This window comes from Biomphalaria glabrata, chromosome 4 (genome assembly GCF_947242115.1).
Source record: "Biomphalaria glabrata chromosome 4, xgBioGlab47.1, whole genome shotgun sequence".
Taxonomy (NCBI): Eukaryota; Metazoa; Mollusca; class Gastropoda; family Planorbidae; genus Biomphalaria; species Biomphalaria glabrata.
This window is the reverse complement of record NC_074714.1, coordinates 41,773,907-41,798,718: the sequence shown is the minus strand read 5'-3', so window position 1 is coordinate 41,798,718 and position 24,812 is coordinate 41,773,907. Positions and strand designations below refer to the sequence as shown.

At 32.9% G+C, this 24,812-nt stretch overlaps 1 protein-coding gene across 5 annotated transcripts; it reads right to left on the bottom strand.

Annotated features, from left to right (window-relative positions):
• Positions 1–800: 800 nt before the first annotated feature.
• On the bottom strand, positions 801–22,533 carry LOC106052496 (solute carrier family 41 member 1-like). Of its 5 annotated transcripts, none has more exons than XM_056026642.1 (11): positions 22,328–22,533; positions 17,244–17,638; positions 14,245–14,388; positions 11,994–12,173; positions 11,005–11,149; positions 10,720–10,866; positions 10,029–10,176; positions 7,789–7,862; positions 6,895–7,032; positions 5,200–5,348; positions 801–3,907 (listed from the first exon to the last, which is right to left on the bottom strand). In XM_056026642.1, the coding sequence occupies exons 2-11, from the start codon at positions 17,556–17,558 to the stop codon at positions 3,722–3,724; spliced, it is 1,626 nt and encodes a 541-aa protein (XP_055882617.1). In that variant the 5' UTR covers positions 17,559–17,638; positions 22,328–22,533; the 3' UTR covers positions 801–3,721. The 5 variants fall into 5 exon arrangements, with proteins under 5 accessions (XP_055882617.1, XP_055882618.1, XP_055882619.1 ...); XM_056026643.1 differs by lacking the exon at positions 22,328–22,533 and adding an exon at positions 22,121–22,258; XM_056026644.1 differs by lacking the exon at positions 22,328–22,533 and adding an exon at positions 19,556–19,744.
• Positions 22,534–24,812: the final 2,279 nt, after the last annotated feature.

Here is a 24,812-nt window from a genome sequence, read left to right as displayed (position 1 = left end):
CTAATTGCAATAATCCAAAACAAAATGCTAGCTCTGTTAGCAAGGCACTATTTAATAGTTAATCCACTAACTGTTTTTCTTTATAACCTTGTAATAAGAAAAATGAATGCACTTATACAAGTAGATAAATATTTGTTTCATGTTAAAATTAATATGCATACTAAAGTATATACTCATAAAAATATTATTATTGAAGATCTGAAAATAACTAAGAAGATTTTGGCTACCAGTTAGACCCTAATACTACAGCAGACTTGCCACATTATAAGAATATGTCTTAGAAGACGTTAATAAGAGGACTACAAAGAATTTAGTTTGCTTTCAATGACTCTGGATCCTGGTAGTGCACTAGTACCAATCAGACCTCACATTAATTAACATGTGATAAAAAAATAAAAGTTAAATTGTAACAAACTTTTATCAAATGTAGACTTCTGCATTAAAAGCATACTCCTACCTAAAATGTAGGTATGTTTTTAATTAGTAAAATTTTAAATAATCTAATACTTAAAAACTTTGCCTACTTTAAAGTTCCAGAAATATTTTTAAGGCTTTTAGAAGTTGATTAGCTTCATTAAAAAATGTATGGATACAACCCCCTCCCCCAAAACCCACCTAAAAGAAAAAAAACAACGAAACGGCATTACTAAATTTGGTGACGCACAGTGACAAACAAGAGTAAGGCAAAAGAAGTTTAAAAAAACAAAAGAAAACCAATAAACAATCCCCAACCTAGAAAGTTAAAAATAAAACTAAAATAGAACTTAGAACAATAGAAAAAAAAAGAGAAAAAAGAAATGTTTAAAAGTTGAAAATGTTCAGTTCAGTTTAATGTCCACCTAGAGATGTTTCAGTTGAAAAACAAAACCATGTTCACAAAATGTACAAAGTAGCAGAGTTCACTGGGGATTCATGTTATAAGTGGTTACAAAAAAGCTAAATGAATTACCCAATGGCAGAATTTACTGTGGATTCAGGCAACCAGTGGTTTCAAGTTTCAACAAAGTTTAAGGTTTTACTTACAAATTGAGTTCATTGTGGATACATACAATTAGAGGTTATAACATGGATAAATGTTTTATAGAAGCTAAAACCCTGACATTTTTTTAGGCCATGGCAAAGAAAGGGTTGCATGTAATACATCTTACCTACTTCTGTTCTTTGCATAAACATAAATATAGTTGCTCTTCAACCTCCCACAGAAAAAAAAACAAATTCCAAAGTTTCAAGAGAATTGCACCCATCCATGATTTTTTAATCCATTAGTTTACAAAAAAACTTTAAAGAACAAACATTTTTTTTAAAAGCCAGTACAAATGTTTGCAATTTAGGTGACGGGAGGGAAGAGTCACCTCTTGTGACTCAATGAGCTCCACAATTATAAACCCTCTGCACTGAGTCAGTCTGAACACTTAGCTTTAATGTGATTAACATTGACTACTTTACTGAAGGAACATTACACAAGCAGTTCTACATACATGATACATCAATCATCACTGAATACTGGGAATAACATTAGAAACAAAGTAAAAATACAAGAATCCATTGGCACATTTGTATATAAAATTCATTTTTTCCCCCACACCTAAAGTTAAAAATCATTGCCAGATTTCAATGCACTGTGTTAATTGTAACAGCAACTTAAAAAAAAATATTTAAATTCTTAGCTTCACAATTTTATCATTTATAATCTTTGGCTAAATTTAGAATGAGTTTTTGTTAAGTTCATTTTTCATAATTCAAACCAATGAAGACCACATCATTGATCTATACATGCAAGGCTCAATCCAAATGCATCCTAGATTTAAGAAGATAGTGCTAATGAATTTTTATAATCAAGTTTGTTTTCAAATAAGTATACCCAGATACCACAGCTTAAGCAATAATATTTGTAGATTGAAAAAAAGTAAAATAAAGAGCAAAATAAAATGTATACAATTAATTGATTGGATTTGAAGACAGTAAAGGCTTTTCATAGGGAAGTCTTTGTAACAATTCTTTGAATAATTAATAGTGGTTGATTTAAACTATACTGAAGTCTTCAAAATTGGATTTTTGGGGCACTCTGGATTAGCTTGAAGTTGAGTCATACTTAATGACAAATAGTGCACATGAAAATTATGCAGGTTGCAACTGTGTATATGCATAGCCATGTCAAACACTGCATTCATCCATAATCTTCAAAATCCAAGACATTGCCATTATTATTAGTATTAATTATCATCTTGAATCAATGTCCAGGACACATTTAATCAACCAAAAACTGAACAAAATCACATCAGACAATATTTGTTTCTAGTTTACATTTGCTGACTGTACCATTTCTTGAGATCAAATCAGTAGACACTTTGATAAGATTAATGTTTAAATAAATACAAGTTATGATACATGTGGTTATAGTTATAACAATTGCACATAATGTAAGTTTCTGCTAAGAAATACTTTCATGAAATAAATGATTCATATGAATTATTGGGTACTACACTTCCCATCTGCCCACTGTTTTAATTCACACACACACACACCCTTTGCCAATTTAATTAAGAGTGATCAAAAGTGATTTAAACCCTCGTTCATTTATCAGAATGTTACATAACACGAAATTTATAAATGCAGTTCTGTAGATACATCAATAAATTAATAAAATATAATAGAAACAAAAGTAAATCAATTACTTGTTTAGTTACTTTTTAAATAACATCTTGATCTATACAGAAAAGTGGCCAAAATGTTTCCACACACAAAAATGCTGAATTTAATAAAGAAGACTTTTTGTTTTCAAAGTGCTGATAGACAGAATGGATGCAGATTGCCTTGGCTAAGTGGAATCTGCATCAGTAGGAAAGTTTTAGCATGTTCTCATACATACAATACTAGGAGCATTAAAATAAATTAACTTTTATAGGACTGTTTTTCTTTAATTCTAAACTGGCCACTCATTTGTTTAAAATATTTAACCAGTCATTCTGTACCAGCGCTGTGCTTTCCAGCAGCATGATCAACATGGCTATTTATTAATTACCTCAATCAGTACCAACAGTTAATCTATCAATGATGGCATTTAAACATATGGCAATCCCATTATACATCATAGTTGGTATTTGATATTGGGAAACTTCAAGACTACAAAAAATTCTTATTTAGATTAATTTATTTAATGTAATGACAAAAACCCCTTAAAACATTGAATTTTTAAAGGAATAGAAAAAGCCCTAATAAATAATGGGTTCTAAATATATGGAATAGTAGTAAAATACAATTCCATCTTATAATGGAATAATCATAATTACATTATACTTTATGCATATAAACACACAAACATGGCTCAACATAAAGTTAAAATGATTACTGCATCACAATGCATTTATATGTACCACACTGTAAACACTCAGTATAAACATAATTCTTTGTATAACAAGTGTTATTAGACTCAGAAATGTCTATACTGTAACATGAATGCAAGCTCAACAATGAGACTAACACATTATTTCAACACTAGTCTATGTGTAACTACAGTAATGTTTATCACAGATTTCAAGTTAGGAGAACTACATTTTAAAAAGATAAATCTTTCCAATCCTTGTTTTACTGGCCAAATAACATGAGCCATTTCCAATTCATGAGTTCATATTAACTCTTTAACTGCCTAACCATTTGATGAAAATGTCTTACATTTGTACATTTGAAAACAATTGTTGTTTGTGGTACGATAGTTAAAGTGTTATTCTGAAACATCAGCATCTCTGTCTCCTAGCAAGAACAAAAAGTGAAAAGCAACAGCCAGGAATGCTGTCCCCAGAAGGTCACCAATGGCGGTCAAATAAGGGATGGCAACATTATCTGGATCTGAACCTTTCACCCAGATCAAGGGAACTAACCACGTGGCTATGTAGATCAGCAGCACCACCTGTGGGTGAATACAACATGATAGTTTCAATATTTGAGCTATAATCAATGCAAGGTAGAAAACAGAAATTGAAACACTTCAAAATAAAAAAATCTGGTAAATTCATAATGCACAAAAATAAAAGACTTTTTATCTGATCTACTGCAAAGCCCTAATCCTATTTCAATGAGTATTACAAAAATGCAACGTCTATCAGTATAACAGACAACATTTTACTATGAACAATCTCAGTATCATAAACTTATTTTGTGCATTAAAAAATGGACAAGTTTGTCTTGGTTTATTGTGACATGTCAGCATTAAGTGTCTAGCTACGTAAAGATTAAACCAGTTACATCATTAGGTGTCTAGCCATTTAAAGATGAAACCAGTTACAACAATGCAGGATGTGTGGCAGAGTGGCATAAACCATTTGGCTACAAACAATGTTAATTTATAGTGATGATGAGCTGGACCTTTTCTGCTCTGCAAGAATTTACACATTGCCCTTTGGACCCTCTGTTACCTGCCCATAAGTCCCTATTTAACACAAACATACACAAAAACATGATTACTGTGTTGAAACAATAAACTACCATATTTAATTTAAAAGAAAATATATTAATATCTTTATTTCCAATATTCTTTTTTGGTATGCAAGTTTTCACAGCATATAGACTTTTCTTTTAGACAGGTCAATTTGTCATGGTTACCACCAATATTTAAATCTAGTTTAATTATTTTTTTTTAAGACCTGCTATTGTAATCTAAGTCTTCAAACCACCCATATAAGCACAAACTAAACATATTATTCCAGTGGCTGTTTGAGACATTTGAGGATGAATCAAATTTTATCTAGATAAATTTGAGGGCAACTTTCACAACTGATTTCATCTAGATTTTAGATCAAAATGATCATCAATTTCCACTTCATTAACATTTTAATCTTTTTCTAGATTTAGTATATCATCCTCAGAATCATTGAGAATATAGTTCACTGCTTCATGCAATGTGAATTTTTTTTTTTTTGCATTAGGATTACCTGTATCAACAGCGTGTCTTTTCATTTTTTAAATCAATTAATTATTTGAAAATATACAGCATTCATTTAATTGTTCCCACAAAACGTTTTTTTTTTTGCATTTTAAATTACAGTCTGTCAGTCTAAGGTAAGGTGGATTTTTTATGCACAGACTTATAAATTGGGTCGCCGAATTCTAAAGGTTAAAGGCTTAATGAGTAAAGCAAATACTTAGAAGCAAAAAAAAAGCTATTGTAAAATGAGCAACAACAGACATAACAAAAAGACTTACTTGCAATAAGGCAGCCGACAAATAAAAACACTGGAACAACAATGAACTAGATGTGTGACCTGCTCGTAGGTAGAATATGGTGAATGAAAACAGTAGATGGCCAGGAATAACCAGTAGGGTTAAAACTCTGGCAGCTTTGGAGTGGACACCTGGATAGACAGAAGAAAACCAATGTAATGTAAACAATACAAATAGAATCTTTTCTTTTCTTTTCTTTTACATACATTGTTTTTAAAAATCCCAGAACTCTTCTCTAACATAACATTTGTCTTTATTTGCATCTTTTAGGTTCATTCCTAGGAGAGAGAGTAAATAGTAGATAGTAACTGCTTCAGAATATAGCTGATAACAAGATACCAGGATAGATCAAAAAGGAGTTAGTCAAGGTACAGATGTACAACTTAGACAAGAAGGAGAACTTGGAAATACTGTGAGTAGATACAAAGTGTGAAAGTTACAATACTGTGATACATAAACCTGAGACTTAGACCATTCTTCATATAATTCCAGAAGTGTTTAACAGAAAATATGACCATAGAAACCATAAGAATTGATGGTCTGGTTACCAAAGATAGCATCTGAATGTGAGGTGTGGAGACACCACATATAAGTGATAAGTCCAGTGAGTCTAGCATTTTAGTCCCAATATTATTGAAGGTTAAAATATTTCTCTAATCAAATTCTAAGGAGAATCCTAAAAAAATCTCTCTTGAAGCAATCCACAAGTGTTTCACCGTGGCACATCCACTGTCTCTAAAGACTAAAGGAGCCATTTAATTTCATCTTCATGTCTAATAAGCAAATTAGAAAACTGTGCAAGATGTAGTAAGCCACAACAAGAACTCATTCTGTTTGTTGGTCAAGTTAAGGAAACAGCTTGCAAAAAGAGGTCAGAACAGTTTCATTAAGAATCAGGGAGTGTTTTATTTTTTGTTCAAGTATTTGCTAATGTGAAATAGATTAAGAGCAATTATTCTGCACACACAAAAAAAGGTTGAACAACATAGTGTTGTCAATGATCTAGCTGCACAGGTTGAGGTCACTGTGCGTGAACCCGTTGGCTGATGTTACTGAGGCCATCATGTTTCTAGGATGTATGTGTGTAAATAATATGGCGTATGAATGGTTCAAGATATGCTCTTTAGAATGTACTCTTGACAAGTTTTGTATATTTCTGAGATATTCCAGATACTTTTTGGGACCTTATGTAAACCAGAGAGAGAATTACTAGTCTGTAGAGTTGATTATGGCTCGATACAGTTGAGAGTTCAGTACAGTTGAGTATGGCTCAGTACAGTTGAATACAGTTGAATAATGACAATAACAATATTATCAAGATGATGTTGATGGGTGTCATGTTAGTTTTAAACCATGTGTATCATTCCCAATGTTATAATTTTAAGCGTTAATGTAATTCTGTTGTGGTCTAGAAGAAGGGGATATCAACTTTGAATCATTTGTAGATTTACTTTACAATTAAAGTTATACTCAGATTGGTATTTAGAATTTCGAGATTAATCATGAACAATAATGAGTAAACTTATTAAACAAAAGTTCTCTGTTTTATGAAATTAAATAGAGAACTTTTATGGGTCATAGATCTCACACCTTTTTTTTGTCATCATGTATTTTAATGAAGATATATTTTAATTAAGATGAAAAATTAACACTAGAAATGAAATCATATTCACTTGCCTGATCCAAAAAAGACTTTGAAAATATTAAGGCATCCTTTAAGGTGAGCATCTCTAACAGGACCCCCTGGTCTACCTTTTTGGTGAAGTGAAGTACTGATTCTACTGGCATGGACAGCAGCTAAGTTCCCACCAACACCTAGTTGACAAAGAAAAACAAAACATCACAAATGAAAAGGTTAATAGTAAATTGAATGACATTTTTATTACAAAACAAAATGAGACAATAAAGATTTGCTTTACTCTTAACTTTAAAAAGGATTCCATCACAATGAAATTATAGAAAAAATAGCATTGAACATTACTTCAGCACCAAGGGAATGAATTTTTTTTAAACATAAATAACTTGACACAGTTGTTTTTTTTTTTGTTTTGGAATATCATAGATATTATTTAATGCTTTAATCTTTAGAAAGACTTTTTAGGATCCTAAAGGAAAAAAAATAGCTATTCTGTTTGCCTTGTTGGTTTGTAGATCCCTCACATTAATAAGTCAAAAACGATAACTGCAAATACGATTACAGATTTATATTCACATTCATTAAAACAAAAAAATATATAATTTTATGTTTTAAAATTGGTAAAAATAAAAAATAACAAATATCAAGTATGCACATGCATATTAACTCAATAAAACTTGTAAACAACTAGGGTAAGTGACTAATAAAAAAAAGAATTAAATAAATGCCATCCTGTTGGAAACAAAGAACAAGCACATTTTTCCCCAAGAAAATTTACATTAAAATAATTTAAAAGTAAAAAAAAGACAAGGCAAGTAAAGAGAGAATCTAAAATTTTACAGGATTTTATCCTCTTAATGAAACAGTTAAAACAAATTATTTGACCTGCAATTCCAATAAGGGATCACGAGACATCACAGGTAATATGAACTCACCGTTAATTACAGGCTGAAAGACAGCAATACCATCATAGTTAGCCACAGTAAAATCTAGAATCAAGCCACCTAGACTGAAAAAAAAAATGGAAAGCAGCAACTTAGGAAAATATCAAAAACAATAATAAAAACTTGTAACTTCAACTAGTTATTTTCCTAACAGAAAAAAAAAAGGAAGTTATAACAAATAATTTCTATCTACCAATATGTAACATTCTAATGGAAAAAAAAAGAGAAGATAATTTTTATATGTCCAATCGAATTGAAATTCCGTTTGTCTACAATTGAACATCTCAGCGTAACTCAGTACGTGACGTTTTGGCGCCGCCGTTTTGGCTACGGGACGTTTTGGCTACAGGACATTTTGGCGCGAGCCGTTTTGGCGACGGGACGTTTTGGCGCGAGATATCATTTGACGATAATTTAATAATCACGTTGCTTTTATAACAATGTTTATTTCACTGTACCATAATATTGTATGTATAGTATGAATTCTAACACCGTTCAGCGAATTGTTTCGTTTTAATTATAAAGGTTTTGCTTATTTCATGAACATAGGCCTATAATAAGTCAGATTCCTGAATGGTAATGACATGCTATATTTGATTCTGTTATCGCACTAGATGACATTTTTGGATTTCTTTCCAAAAGATTTTTTTTTCTTTGACATTAGTGTAATATACGAACTAGCTAAGTGTCACACTTTAATATAACAAAAACCATGTTAACATCTAAAGCTCTATTACGGTGAATGACGACAATAACTCCACACATAGTAAAGATCAAGACACGGAATGTGGTCAGTACAAACTCTAACATGAAAAGATATATTTTGAGACATTGGGTAGGGGTGATTTGGGTGACACATCTCGCATTGACGCAGGTAGAGTTAAACAAATGAAGACAAGACCAGCACCGAGCACTGGTCGTTGGCGTCATGAGTCTGGCGATCATCTCCTTGGGAATGGTCATTACATGTGACACCTATCCCGCCCCCTCTCTTCTGCTCACATTTCACTCCTTGTATATACTCTTTCCCCCATCCCTCCCCTCTCCCACGCAATTTTTGTTTTTAATTTTAAAGTAATATCTTTAAAAACTTTTTTGAAAATAAAAGTGTGCCTCTTAATAAGCACACATACACAAGCCAAAATGTTTATTAAAGAAAATGATGTGAAAAACAAACACACATTTACATTTAGTACGTGAAAAATATGTCTTAACACAAACACTCATGCAAAACATAGATATGAATAATTCTTTTAAAAGAAATAATACAATAAACGTACATAATGTATTTCGCGCCAAAACGTCCCGTCGCCAAAACGGCTCGCGCCAAAACGTCCTGCTTTGAGCGTAACTACTGTACAATAACAATATAGATGCAAATATGAACAACATTCACACACGAAATACATACACACTCACAACCAGCGCTATATGAATTAGACTTCTATGTACTTCTTTATGATGACCTTGAAAGACTGATCGAAAGTGGGATAAAGGAGTTTTAAAATCTTTCTGTTTTAGCCCTAATGGAAAGGAGACGATCACTTCTTTCAGATCTGATGTAACAGTGGTTTAATTGGGTACAGCTAGTCTTTAAGAATCATGATTGTTTTGGAAAGGCATCTGTCATGAAAAAGCTATTCCATAGATGGTAACTTTGTTCGAGTGATATACGATGCTTTTCTAATTAGTCTATGTCTTTGTGCCAGTGAAGTATTACCATACCAGCAGGTGATGGCAATGTTAATTAGAATGCTGATGGTTGCTGTAGAGAAAAGTGTAATTATTGTTTTGTCGATGTTAAATGCAAATTTTGAGCCAAGAATCATTATACAGTCGAATTTGTTAATAATGCAGTTATGGGATAGTTTTGACTTGTTTTATACAACCATATATATATTTAAATGGGATATAGCTCAGTCAGCTATGGGAGATTAAGGTGGAGCTTAGCTTTGCTTATAAAAGCAAATGCCTAGTTTCTCCATAGAAGATTAAGAAAGAGGAAAGCTTTGAGAAACAGGAGATATAGAAGAAAGTAAAGGATTGAATCTATCCTAGAATGTTATAAAGTGGAAGTGATTTAATTCATTAGTGAGCAATAGGTTCAATGCAGTAAGTTTTGACAATTTATTTTATATAGTAGTTGAAAAAAACAATTATACTGGTTTGTATATGTATACAGCTTCAAATGCAATATATCAATAATCTGAAATACTACTTGATATAGTTACCTTGATATCATCATTGCACTCAAGACAGGAACCCACCCTGAATATATAACATCATTTGTATATTTATTTCGTATACAGATTACAACCCACAGTGGCAGCAGAAGTGCAAATACTACAATAATGGTTGGTGCTAACCAAACTTGTTGGCCTGGGGAAGACATATACACAAAAAACAGTTACTAAATGAAAGCAAATCTTTAAATAATCTTTTTCCCCCACTTTTTATTAGATGCAAGCCAAGAACTGTCTTGTGGTTGAATCATGATAGTGTCAACTGGTTTATGGCACTTCTTGTCTATCTAGGCCATGTCAAACTATACGACTGAGTCAAACTATACAAACATTAAATCTATTTTTGTTATGCTACATTAGAATCTGCAATCAATTTCAATTTTTAGTGGGTATAAAACTAGTATTACATAGTACTGAAACAAATATGAGTGACTAAAGGAGGTGACACATTTTTTTTTACAATTAAAAAAGAATAGGAACAATAAGCTACAAAAAGTCCCACTTAGCAAAGCAAAAGTAAGGATACAAATTATTAGTAAACAATGGCTACTTCTTATGTCATTTACATTTGATGCATAATACTTTATTTTGAAAAGAAAATTCTCTGCACCTTCATAGATATTCTAGTAGAAGTAAATGAAGTCTTTTCAAAAAACGTATCTAAAACTAAATGACCTACCTATTGCTTCATATAAAAGATTCCCTACCCAGGCTAATATTGATAGTGTAACAAGATCACCTAAGCTGGCAGCTATGGGTGTAGCAACATTATCAGGATTTATTTTGAAGTAGCGAGACAGTAAAACAACTAGAACCATTATAGAACCTGAAAAAAACAACAACATTCCATTTGAAATTAAATAATGCATCATTAAAAAAAACAACAAACAAACAAATAGGTAGAAACAAACAAAAAATCAATTTATACAAGCAAGCTTAATGCTGACCTGCTAGTCTGACTTACCTAATATTAAACTAGCTAACGCTGCAGTGAAAACACTGCTGGCACACAGGAGGAGCCCATGCTGGATGTTGAAATCTCCTTTGGGTATCCAGCCAAGAACCATGGCAGTTAAAGAGGACAAAAAGCCCACAACTATAGCCTGAGCCTGGATAAAGAAAACATTTGCAACAAAAAGATAAGATCATACCTACAGGATATTATTTTAATACTTTACTAATAATTTACTTTAATATTAAAGATTTATATTGTTCAGCCACTATGAAGCTGACACATTCAAATTAGTAACATTTTAAACAGAAACAAACTGAACCTCTAACTGCATTAACATTAACAATTTGCTGACTAACTTAAATGGAGCATGTAAAAATTAAGCAAATTTCCCTTTGAGACCTAGCAATCTATGAGGCACTGCTGAAGCGCTTGAAAATTATACGATCATTGGACATATTAATGAAATAAAAAAAATATTTTCCAATCTGATCCTTAATTTAAGGCAGATAACATTGATTTAATCTTTTTTTTTAATTGACCGATGCTTATTAAGCATTCTGTATGACCAACACATCCACCATTCAACTACATTTTTTTTTTTAGTGGTCAACAGGCAATTTAATTGAATAGATTCAAGGCTTCCTACTGTATGACTTGGTTTATCAGTTTATTTCCTACTCCGCTACCACATTATATACCCTTCATAATAATTTTTTTCTCATAATTACGTAGGTATGTTGTATTGATTTTGTGTTTGCAATATAACAGGTGAAGGAATCAATGAACACATGTTGTATTGTAAGTGAGAAATCATTAAACATACATTTTCCTAATTCACTGGGTAATGCACAATTTAGAGTTTTGCACAGCTATATCTAACCCATTCATCTGAAATACTCTAGCTTGTATTTATGATCATAAAACGTATCTAAAAAGATACTCTAGAATAAAACTTATCTGAGAAGTTTTCTCTAAAACAAAACATAAAATTTACTTGCTTGAATGAGAGACAAGTTGCCACCAACCATCTTCAGCAGTTCCTTCCTGGAATCCATGTGACCTAAATTAGCTTGCGTTGATAGTCGAGAAGCAAGCGTCATCTCCAGATTACCTTTGAGACCCAGCAATGCTGGTACCAAAATAAAGATCTCTTTTACTTGTGTGAACACTGTCCAATGCTGTGGAGAGATGGACAACAATGTTAACAGACATTTTTTTTTTCAAAATTGCTTTTGTATAGTTCCTGTTCTCAATGCACTCTGTTCCAATCTTTTTTTTGTGGACATTTGCCGGGGGTGGGGTATCTGGAAGAAGGTTTCTGTGCTACTTTAATGTGCTCAGCTAACATATGTCAGCTAGAGTCAGATCTCAATTAAAAACTCCTGGTCCACATCAAAATACAAACTCAAGCCCCATTGTTAAACAGCCAACAATTAACGTCATTCAGTACACAAACCCCAATTTATAATTAAATGGTTTCTGAATGTTTTTGTTGTTTCAGGTACAACATAAAGAATAAATATGAACAAATTTTTACTCAAGTGCTTTTATTCTAGACCTATAAGACTGATGTATATAAACATTTTTTGTTATTAATGAAGATTATTCAAAATCTTTATGAAATGTGGTGCCTGAGTGGTACAGCACTTAAATGTTTATGAAATGTGGATTTTTTACTTTTGGGTGAATTAGAGACCATCCTGAGTCCAGCCAGCTCAAACATACAACCAGGAATGAAAAGATATTGCATTGGTCATACAGAACCATTAAAAGTCATGAGAACAGACACTAGTAAAAATAAACTTCACCAGCTTAAGACACTAGCAGGCTAAATATAAATTTATTGTTCTGGAAAATGGGTTAATTAATCTATGTCACCACCTCAAAGTTGGTGCCATAGAGTAGAAACCCTAATTCTATATTGTAAATGTTAAATCAATATTGTGAATCTTATTCACAACTCATGTTGCCCTAGGGTGAACACTTTTGACCTTAGGTGAACCAGAGAGTTAAAGGCAGTCAGTCAACATAGAGATCTTGTAGCAAGCACTTGATAGAGTCACTTAATATACAAAAAGCAGTAGAGTTAGATGTTTAAAGTAGTTGGTTATAGAATAGTTACTAAGTTGTTATATTGGTGATATTTCTGTTGGATTAATACTGACCATTCCTGGGTCGAATTGTATATCGTATTCACCATGTGATGTTATATTAAACTTATTTGTGTCTGCTATATCCAGCGTCATTTCATTATTCTGTGATTTATAACCTGAACCCAATGTCACCACCACGCCTACATTGATAAACCGACAATAGTAGCACAGCATCAAACATAACCACAGTGACATTTATCATATCCAAAATAACGCGGTGACAATCTATTTTTTTAAAGTTTATTTTATCATGAAAAAATTCTCATAGATTGAGATTAATCGTTATAGCAGGCCTCAACACCGACCAGCAACATCGCAACCTGTGGGCAGTGGAGACCAATAGCTTGTTGCCACATCACAGGTCATGACATCTAACATGATTAGATTGAAATCAGAAGGAAACGCATAATAGGAAGATCAAGAGTGAATCAATTAATGAAGCATGTCTAATTTCTCCATGGAGCTACTGAACCATTGTAAGGATTCATTGCACAGTAGGCCAAATTGAAAAACACAGACATACACACTACTCAGTAGCAAACATGGTTTTCATTGTCTAATGCAAGATAGTCTAGCTGACAAACACCTATATCTAATGCAAGATAGTCTAACTGACAAACACCTATATCTAATGCAAGATAGTCTGAATGCTAAATAGTCTAACAAACCCCCATGTCTAATACAAGATAGTCTAACTGACAAACACCTGTGTCAAATGCAACAGAAAAAGGTGACATTTACATCTGCACAGCTAGACCACTAGGTGTCAAAGGGAAACTTTAAGATCTAGTATCTATAGTTCTCACCCAACACAGAACAAAAATATTGAATACAATCAAACCCTTATTATATTTTTCTACAACTAACAATTCAAATGAATAAAACCATGCATAAGACTTCTTAAGAAATGCAAAACAGAGAGGCCTATAAAAGTTAATAAGATAATTTTAAAAACACCCCAATTACAATTTATTCATGGGCTTTTATATATTAAACAACTAACTCTGCAATTATGAAGAAGAGATTTAAAGACCATCAAAACCAATAAGCAAAGATAAAATACAAAATAAAAATCAAGCTTAGAAAGTAGGATTACCTGGACAATGTCTAAAACCATGCCAGCGCCCACCATACCGAAACCTGCAATGATGAACGGTAAGGTCACCTGGGACACGATACTTATGGATGACTCCTCACCAGGCAAAGACTGCAAGAGTGAGTTGATATTGTAGACCTCTCCCTGTCAGTATAAACAAAACAATTTTTTAAATATTTTTTTAAACAGTTTGCTTTTCCTCTGGATCTTTTTCTAATGGAAAGGTCAAAGTGTTTACATTCTGGACATTGTCTTTGTAGTAATGCTCTTGCTATTGAGTTCTATTACTGTAAAGGGGGCCTGTGGCTACAATGAAGCCAACAACTCAAATTTGGAATCTATCTTTATTTTTACTCAAACAAAATCTACAGACCTGGTTTCAGTCATAAATTAATATCTTACAGTACATTCCTTTCGGTTTAATAGCCTTATGATCACATCATAGTCAGAAAAATATGCATGAAATCTTTCAAAAATGCTTTGTTTAAACTTTTAATTAAGTCTGTGGGCACAGCACCATGACCTGTCAACTCAAATGAATCGACACCAGAGGAAAAGCTGCTTAAACAATGTTCTAAATATGCTCAAAAGGCACACATCACCTGATCTTTCTTTCTTTTTTTCTGAGGCTTTGGAGATTCTGACCTGCTTCGGGACTGCGACCCATTTTGGGACACATGTTTTCTGGAATTGGATGCAGACCTACCTCTGGAAGACCTACTGACAGAGTGACGCCTGTGTGCCATGGTGGCGTGCTATACCCTGTCAAAAGCTCTGGGTCTACAGATGACATTCAGGCAGTTCCTCATCATAAGAGTCAAGTTATAATTGTTCCTCTAGATCTGCCATGCCCATGGCCATACATTGTTGGGTGATTTCCACAAAAAAAAAAAAAGCTACATGAACCGTGCTGTGACTCTGCTACTTCATAATTGGCAAGGCTAATTAATTCTCCAGCAAGGAGGATGACTAATAACTGTTTCCATTGTTTGGATAAGTAGGCAACTGTTGTTCATAAATTATTCATTACATTTTGTTTTCTCTACCTTAACTTACAGGATGTTATTGTCACAATATTTTTTTTATGCATATTATTCAGAATAGGTGCATTTTGGTGCTTCAAGTAAAAAACAAAAAGTGATAAAAACCTTTTATATATGTAAATGTGGAAAAACTGCAATTGGAAATAGAATAATAAAATTGGTCATGTTGCTGAAGTATAAATAAAACATATATAAAAATATATGTCACAAACAAATTTGACCCCAATTTTCCAAATTCAAGTTATGAAAGAATATTTATAAAAATATCTATTGTGGAGGACAACTCTCTTGTAGAGGCCCTCCATAGACTTTAATAAAAATAACATAAATAAATTTGAAGCCAATAAATAACACTTCTAGGATTTGATTGAGTATTTCAGAGAATTTTTTCACTACAGATTTTTATTATGCTAATTATATTTTTAATTTTAAGATATTAAAATGATTAGTTATAAAACAAACACAGTTCGGGGAAAGTAAAAGATAGAAACTCAATAAATTTTTTCTTAAATATTTAAAAAGGCAAATTAGTCTCAGAACGAATAGCACTACCATAACAAGAAAAAAACTAAAAAATACTTTAAAAAACACAACAAAGCTTACACAAAGTATAATTGTATTAATTAGTTTGGATCAGCCATGTAATTAAATTAGTAATAGATCTAGACCAACAACAATAAATTTGTGAATTAATAATATTTTTACCAATTGTTTATGTTAAGTGCTATATCATGCTTTTAGCTTTCTCAATACACTACACTGAGACGCATAATGGGCATCTCTTGGAGGGACCATGTCTCCAATCAGGAAGTTTTGAGACTGGCCAATATGAACAGCATGTATGCTCTCCTGACACAAAGGAGATTACGCTGGCTCGGACATGTCACCCGCATGCCAGATGGTAGAATCCCGAAAGATATCTTATATGCTGAGCTTGTGGAAGGAGTCAGACCCAAGGGCCGCCCAAGACTAACATATAGAGATGTCTGCAAGCGAGACATGAGAGCCTCAGGCATCAGTGAAAGTATGTGGGAAAACATAGCCAAAGACCGGAGTGCATGGAGACAGACTGTGCGTGCTGGGACAACCCTTGCTGAGAACAAAAGAATTGAAGCGGCTTTAATCAAGAGGGAAAAAAAGAAAGCTGCCCTGTCTGCTAGCACTAAATCAGAGGCATACAAATGTACGAATTGTGGCAAAGTCTGCCGTTCTAGAATTGGCTTGATTAGCCACACCAGATTCTGCCCCGTCTCAAGATTAAGCCAAAACCAGTGACTCACTTGGGCGCATCCATTGCCTTTCGAGACAAAAGGAGCCATATACAATCCTATCTATTATACGGACCAGTTGAGAAAAATGGAGGGGGGGGGGGGAGGAAAGAAACAAAGGGAGTTCTGGGTGGATTTTACCATAATTGATTTTTAAAAGCATAAAAAAACTCGTCACTCACACATCCTCTAGCAGACGTGCTAACCACTCTGCTAGTAATGTTCTTATGACTAAAGAAGATTTTATAGTTATATATTGTTATATAATTTAGAGCGGCGACCTTATAAAGGGGACTAACTCAGCTTAAACCATCGCTTCAGTCAACTAAAGCTCCTTTCCCTTGTTCAAGATACCAAACAAAAGAATTAATCATTATTAGTAAATTAACTTATGGGTAATTTTTAAAATTAATTCTTGTGTTGTTGGGTAAAAGAAATAATTGTGCGAAATTTTCAGCTTGATCCGAGATTGGGTGTGGGAGAAATAACACGTACGAAACCTTTTTACCAGACAAACAGACAGTGAGTTGATATAAGCTTTGTAAAAAGTATAACTGCAACAAAGTATAGCTACAGGGACCTAGCTCTCTAAAGCAAACATCTCCATTTTTAATAGTTAAAAAACTGCCATACAGCTATTGAAGATGAAAACTTTACTTTAGAAAGAGATATTATAGCTAGTACTTACTTCATCATCAATGACTGATGCATCATCAGAGTTTTGGTCAGGTGACAACAACTGCCGAGAATCATCACAAGAAAGATCATCCTCAACATCTAAGTTGGTCTCAGCTATTGGTGCTTGTACCGGACTGTAGTGGCTTTCCACTGGGGCTGACCCTGCCATGTCAGATGTTTGGCCTCTATCCTTCAACTCAAACACCTCGGCATCTCTAATGCCATGGTCTTCGTTTTCTGAGACCGCCATTATCCGTGGAACCATATCAGATTGTTTCAATGGCCTAGATCGTTGTCTGAGGCCTTCCAGGGCTACGTCTCCCATAATGTGTAACTAACATTTGTAATAATGTCTTTAGTGTCACTTTTTAGTTATTATAAGTTGATTATATAATCCTTGGGTGCCTTGTTTAGAAAAAAAATAATTTGTTAACAGAATTTTCTTTTTTACTTAACTTACTTTACTAAACTAAAGAAGCCATTTTTAAGCAACTGAAGTGAAAAAAAAAATGTGCAATCATAATAGTGATTAAATTTACAAAGTGTCACTAACAAACATAACATAGCTCTTTGAGAACATAACAGACATATAGATCATATGGTAGAAGTAAAAATATAACCTAATCTAAATAAGTTTTGAAAAGATTAGCATAAATCTGGTGCTACTTTTTCCTGAAATAAAGTCTTTTTTTTTAAATTACATCTTGATAAATGTAATACAGTAATCAAAATATGTTTGTATAAAAAATCCTTTTAGTAACATCCTAAAACTTCATGTTTACTGCTTCAATAAAAACAAAATGAAATAAAAGTGTTCTGGAAAGTCTTTGAAAATATTTGTTTTACTGAGTGGGAAAAAAAACAACAAAAAACAACTAGGCTTAATATGCAAGGTACTGAAAATTGACTAAACACATTCATTTTATGCTAGAATTCCAATCTTTATAAGTAATAAAAGTATAATGTATCAATTATTTTAGCAGAGCTGAAATTCTCAAAAATCTATTTAGATTGAAAATTAAATTTGTATAAAGACAGTAAGTGCTTGTTATAATTCCTATTATTATGCTGGTCCACAGAAGATTTTTAATGAAGCATGTACTTTTGTTCCCCTTTTTAAGCAATCTCTTTTATATCGCTATTTAGTAGAATGTGCATACAAAAGAAAACAAAACTGTGTAAACAGAAGTTTCACATTAAGCAGGATTGTCGCTGTGAGCAAATTTTGGTCCTCGCTTGAATGGGATGAAAGTTTAAAAGAGAGCACTGAAACGCTGGTAATAAAAAAAAAAGTAGAACTTGAATAAGTTAGTAAACAATAGACTAGCACATCAGTTTCAAAAAGTAGAGTGATTCAATGCATTACACATGTCTTTAATAGTCATGTAATCAGTTCCAGCAAGTAGAGTAATTCAATGCATGAAACAATTATTTAATAGCCAGGTAATCAGTTCTAACAAGTAGAGTGATTCAATACATAAAACATGTATTTAATAGCCAGGTAATCAGTTCCAATAAATAGAGTATCAAGGTATCAAGTAGTTTTTTTCTCTTTGAAATGAACATTTCCCACTAACTAACACAAAAGTTTAAAAAAAAAAAGTCTAATGTTCCATGAAATACTCACATTGGTGACATCAAACAAACAATTGAACAATTCTATTTTTTAAAACTATGCAAGTTTACATTACATTAAAATCTTGGTAGATTTATAAAAAAAAACAGATTAGATTTTCAGGTTCATAATTTACTAATAATAGGAGAACTATAAATTTCGGAAAATTATAAACAAAGATATTTAACAAATGATATTTATCATTGCTGTTCTGTAGTGAATCTCTATCTTTTCAATACTTCATAGTCGTGATAATCATTTAACTACAATTTAAAGTGAAACTCTCAATTTTTAAGCAAGATATTGATTAAGTTTAAATATATATATGTGCATATTAATGTCCCCAGTGACACTTTATAGCTGTGTTAAATAATTTTTTATTGGTTTGAATACGTAAATATATTGTAGCCCATATTGATGAATTCATGACAGAATAAAAAACAACTTTTTAAACTGGTGACTTAAATAAAAATATAACTCTGTACTATTCACAAAACTGTGGTAATTTAGAATGTAAGAATGAAAACTTTTGTTAATGTACATTAAAATGAATCCATTAATGCTTCAAAAACTAAAGCAAGGGATTATGGGAACATAACAGTTTGACAGACTTCATAAAGGGGAAGTTTTAAAACTTTTTTTTGTTTTATTTATTATGCTTTAATTATTAGCTTAATTAAAACTGTACAATAGACATATATACATACATATGTCTTTTTAAACTTGTGTCTATTGTTCAGAGTATTTCTTAGATTATGTTTTTTTCTGTACAATATGGGTGAAAAGTTTTCAAGCTCGCAAGGACTTAAGACTACAGTCAAGGCTTTCCTGTAAGGAGTAGTACAAGGAAACAAAAAACAAATTAAGCATCTGAACCTGACGACATTCAAGCAATGAGCTAGCCCCAGTGTTCCAAATTACTCGTTTTAGGCTTTACTTAATCAAGTTAAGAGTACCAAGGGACTGGAGAGAAGGTAATATCACTCCCTCATTTAAAAAAAGGAGATAAATCTGAACAAAGGAATGGACAGAAAATGGTGTAAGACAAGAATGGAGTTAGATATTTGGTGTAATAACAATTCAACAAACTTTAAAACAAGTTATAGATAAAGTTTCAAGCATTACGGCTACTTTATTTTGTAATCTTCTGTCCTAGAGTGTTTGGTTGAGGGATACCAGACAGAGGATACAAATTCTAGATATTGGTGTAAATAAAATTCTATAAAATGCTTTGTTATTTGAGTTTCAATACATCAATACCAAAATTCCATAACTTTTTGTTTAAATAGCATTTTATGTCAGTCTGAGACTGGGTCATTGTTTTTAATAATATTTTTTTTAGTTTCTTTCATAATTGTTACTAGAGTAATTTCATAAAACATGAAATTTTTTTTTTTTCAATCTGCAGAAGGGTGTTCTTGTCATTGCATTGTTTTATACCTTAGAAACAAACAACAAAGCTAGACAGGCCTTAGAGCTGAGTGGAACCCCCAAAAAGAACATAGCCACAGTGTACAAGATAAAGCCAAGAGGACAGGAAAGAGCTAGGAAACCATTAAAAAACTAGCAAGAGACCTTGGAGAGTGGCATGTTTTTACTGAGACCCTATGTTCCACGAGGAACGCAAAGGAAAGATGATGATTGTTTTATAGCAGTGATCTGAGAAAATGTTGCTTTGTCTAAGAAACATGACAGCTTTAGTTTTACAGCCAATGATTTTGTCATGGATGAATGTCTGTATGTGTTAAAATTCGAAAAATGGATTGCACACAGTATTACCACAGTATTTCTGTAATAACCATCAAAATAAAGACGCATTGATAGTGAAACGCATCTTTGATTGGTATAAATTCTTGATCAACTTAAGTCTGAAAAGTTTTTGCTCGCATATAGCCACACTAAAATCTGATAATGCTAGCAGAAGAGAATCTTGGACATCATTCTTTTTCTCTCAAAGCAGAATTTGGCATTCAATATGCATCATGAATATTTAGAAATGAATCACCGATGGCATTCTAGCTGATATATATTATTATATTTTTGTTAACCTCAAGATTTCAAACAAGTCCTTGTTTGAGAAGTTCAAAGGTTTCTGAAAAAATGGCGCCAAACTGTTGACGCCTCTTTCGCTCCAGCCGAATTTTTTGTTGTCAATGTTGCTATGAGCACCATCGAGATTGATTTCAATCTGAGGATTCAATAGTTGGGATAGCGAAAAAATTCATATTTACCTACCACATCATGATATAATCATATTGGGTGATTATTTCTTGAACAATCACGTCCAAGGAAAAATAAATCTCAATCCGTAGCTCGTTCTTATGTGTTTGAACAAAATCTTCACCTTTTTCGCTTGGCTTCTATTTATTGTGGCCAATACATCTTTGAATAATAATAATAATAATGGCTTCAGCGTTGCCCTTCCAACTAGTAGTTATTGATATTTTTAATGTTTTCCATTTAAGTGTGCAGTCTCGAATTGAAGATTTTATAATTGTTTTTGAAGGTAGACTTACCCGTCGTTTACTTCAGTTAATTCAGAGGCCAAGAATCCAAAATTATAATAATCAGCCTACTTTACAATACTTCTTCAACTCGTTTGTGATGCCCATTGAGGGCCAGATTCTGCTTTGAGAAAAAAGGAATATAAGAAAAGGAGAAAAGGAATATAATCCAAGATTCTTTTCATTATCAGATTTTTACCTTTACGACCCTCTGATCCCTGCCATCAACCATTTTAACCAGAGAAGACTATTTCTCCGCCTGAGCTAGCACTATGAGCGCCAGCCTGACTTATCAATCTTGAGCAACGCCCATAAAATTAACACAGAGGCAAAATAAATAAGTTTCGTAATAAAATACAGTAGTTTATGTTATGCTCAGTTAGATGCCCTGAACCACCCGCACAAGGCTAGATACGCCACTGCTATGTGACAGTATGTCTATAGTCTATATAATAATTTTAACAATATATATATACTAGATCATTATAATTTAGTTTAGATAATGATATAGGAATATAGAATATAGATAGATTAGATCTCTAGAGTAGAGTTATTTTGTAGACCTAGATCTGTAAAGTAAACTATAGACTAAAACTCTACTACTAGTTGTATTGTAGATCTTGATTCGATCTAGATGTAGAATAGATCTAACCCTAAAGTCTAAAAAACTATAATAAAAGTAAAAGCAATAAAATAAAGGCAATAAACTTAAAGCTTAAGTTAAGTTACACTAGACTAGTGACTAGTCTAGTTATACACAGAACACACCATAAATACTAGCTAGACTCTATCTAGACTTAGTATTTAGAATTTTAGATCTAGAAATCTAGATCTAGATTAGTGATTAGATTGACTAGATCTATTATCTATCATAATCTAGTCTAGATCTAGAGTCTATGCCAGGACTAGAGTCTAGAATATTAATTATTGATATAGATCTAGATGTATATCAATTATATAGATCATGATCTACACCTCTATTGGCTCTCTATGAATTGAGAGCTGGTACACAACACACGCGCTGCTTTACATGTGCCAACGACAACGTAGCAACATTTTATCACGAACACAGCTGAGCCCATGATATTGTAAACACTGATACCGGATATAGGTCTAGATCTAAAACTACTTAAAGGGGGGAAAATAGAATCTAGATTATTATCTATTGTAGATGATGTAGATGTAGTCTAGAATCTAGATTCTATATCTAAGTAATCTAACTGCCTTTGGCTTTTCTGTCAACACATCTAATCATCTATGATCTAGTATCATCTAGTCCTAGATCTAGATCTATAGTATTCTATATGTATATCCGATATGGGCACGGGAGGCAAGCGTTTCACATAAAATATGAAATTAACTTAGAAAGTGAAGTTTGGTAAAAATAAATTAATTCTAAATGGGTGAAAAACCCAAAATATTGAAAATTGTGATAACTAGCCTCACCTTCCCCTACGACCACTGGCGGATCGGAGGGGGGGGGGCGATCACCCACTCGACCGACCCCCCCCCCCCCCCCACAGAAGTGGGGACGGACGAATTTTAGTATAGAATTCACACAATTTGTATACGAATTTATTACTTATGTTAATTAATAATATATACTAATTATTTATATTTCAATCTAATTTTTTAGATTATTTCGCCCCCCCCTTTTCTATTATAGTATGTTAGCCGATTTGGTGGGGTCGGGAGGGGCGATAGCATCTCTGCGTGTGAAGCCCCCTGTGATTATAGATTAGGCCTACAAGAACTCAAGTATCAGCATCCGAAAAAACAACAACAAAAAAAAAAAAAAGTAAAATTAAAAAAAAATCTTAAAAAAAATAAATAAAAGCTTATATTACGAGCATCTATCAATAAAATTTCATTTTAAATAAGAAAAATATATTTAAAAAAAAAGCTTATATTAAGCGCAGTTGTGTCCATTAGTTTAGATCAGTAAATAGATCTAGACTCTAGACTAACAATAATAAATATGTTTGATTAGAAAAATATTCACCAATTGTCTTTTTTTTTTTAGCACAATGTCATGCTTTTAGCTTTCTCACTACGCCATGATCCTATAATATCTTATCTTATATAATATCACTTGTCTGGACCAGTTGGAAAGTGGTGGAGGAGATAATGAACAGGGCATCTGGGTGATGCCAATACTGTTTAGCCACTCGGCTTGTGAAGAGCGTATGAACATGGAATATTGTATAGTTATCGAATTGTTTTTATTTTTCATGTTTGGGTTCACTAAGCCTCGGACAATTACAAGTACAATTTTTTTTCTATTGTTCGAGATGCCAAGCAACATAATTAATTGCCAGTAGTGTTTTAACTACACCCTGGCAGAACCTGCGACGCCGCTGACCCCAAAGTGTATCGGCACTACCGTTCCTTTGGATAGGCCTACATCAGTTGCGTGGAGAGGTGGAACTGATGTGTGGGCGACATCACTTCGACCTTAGCTGACGCCCAGGCATTCATCTTATTTCATATTGATTCTTGTGTTGTCAGGTAAAAGAAATAATTGTGCGAAATTTCAGCTTGTTCCGAGATTAGGTGTGGGAGAAGCCACGTGTAAAAGCTTTTTACCAGACAGACAGTGTGATTTGATATAAGCTTTTTAAAAATAATGCAAACTACAGTCACCAAATTTTTCAAAATAAAACAGTAAAACAAAACGAGCAAAACAATTTAAGGCCTACCGGATTTCGCAGAAGAGCCAAGGGAATCTTGAGATTCACACCCCCCCTCCTTTTTTTTTAAAAACTAAACAAAAAAAAAATGATTTCATTTGGATGACTGTAGGCGGGGAGGGTGACGTGCACCCCCTCCTCTCAATAAAAGTCTCTGGGCTCCATTAATAAAGCAAATCTTAAAAAAAAAATTCAAGTAACAGCATGATAAAAACCAACGCTAACAGCTAACGTTCTCGGCAGGTGAGAATTATCAGACTAGTTTGTCCATCACTTAGTATTTCTAACGCTGCCTGTGTCTGTAGCACAATGGCATCACGTTTAACCTCCAAAATGATGTCGAACTGTACATGTAGGCCTATATATGTCTCCTGTCTCGAGAGACAATTGGTGGCTAAACAAACCACAGTTCATAAACGTGAATGCATGTTTTAGAGCTGGCGGACAGCGCAAAGAAAACACTAGTTAGTTTATCCTGTTAAACAAGGCATCATTTTTTGTATGAAATATTAACACATATTTCGTTATTGAAAAAAAAAGTGCTAATTAACATAATAATTAATTTTGCAGCCTAGCACATGCTGACATTTTTCAACGTTCACTTTGTCTTATCTTCTGTCCTCCTGGTGAGGTTTTTATCTCTTTGATTGTCCCTTTGCTGTTGCGTGAAGACAGTTTTATCCGCACAATGTTTCGGTATATTTAATTTATCATTTGAGTCTACTGATGAGGAACTAAAGAATTTTATATTTACTAATTTATTATCAGGA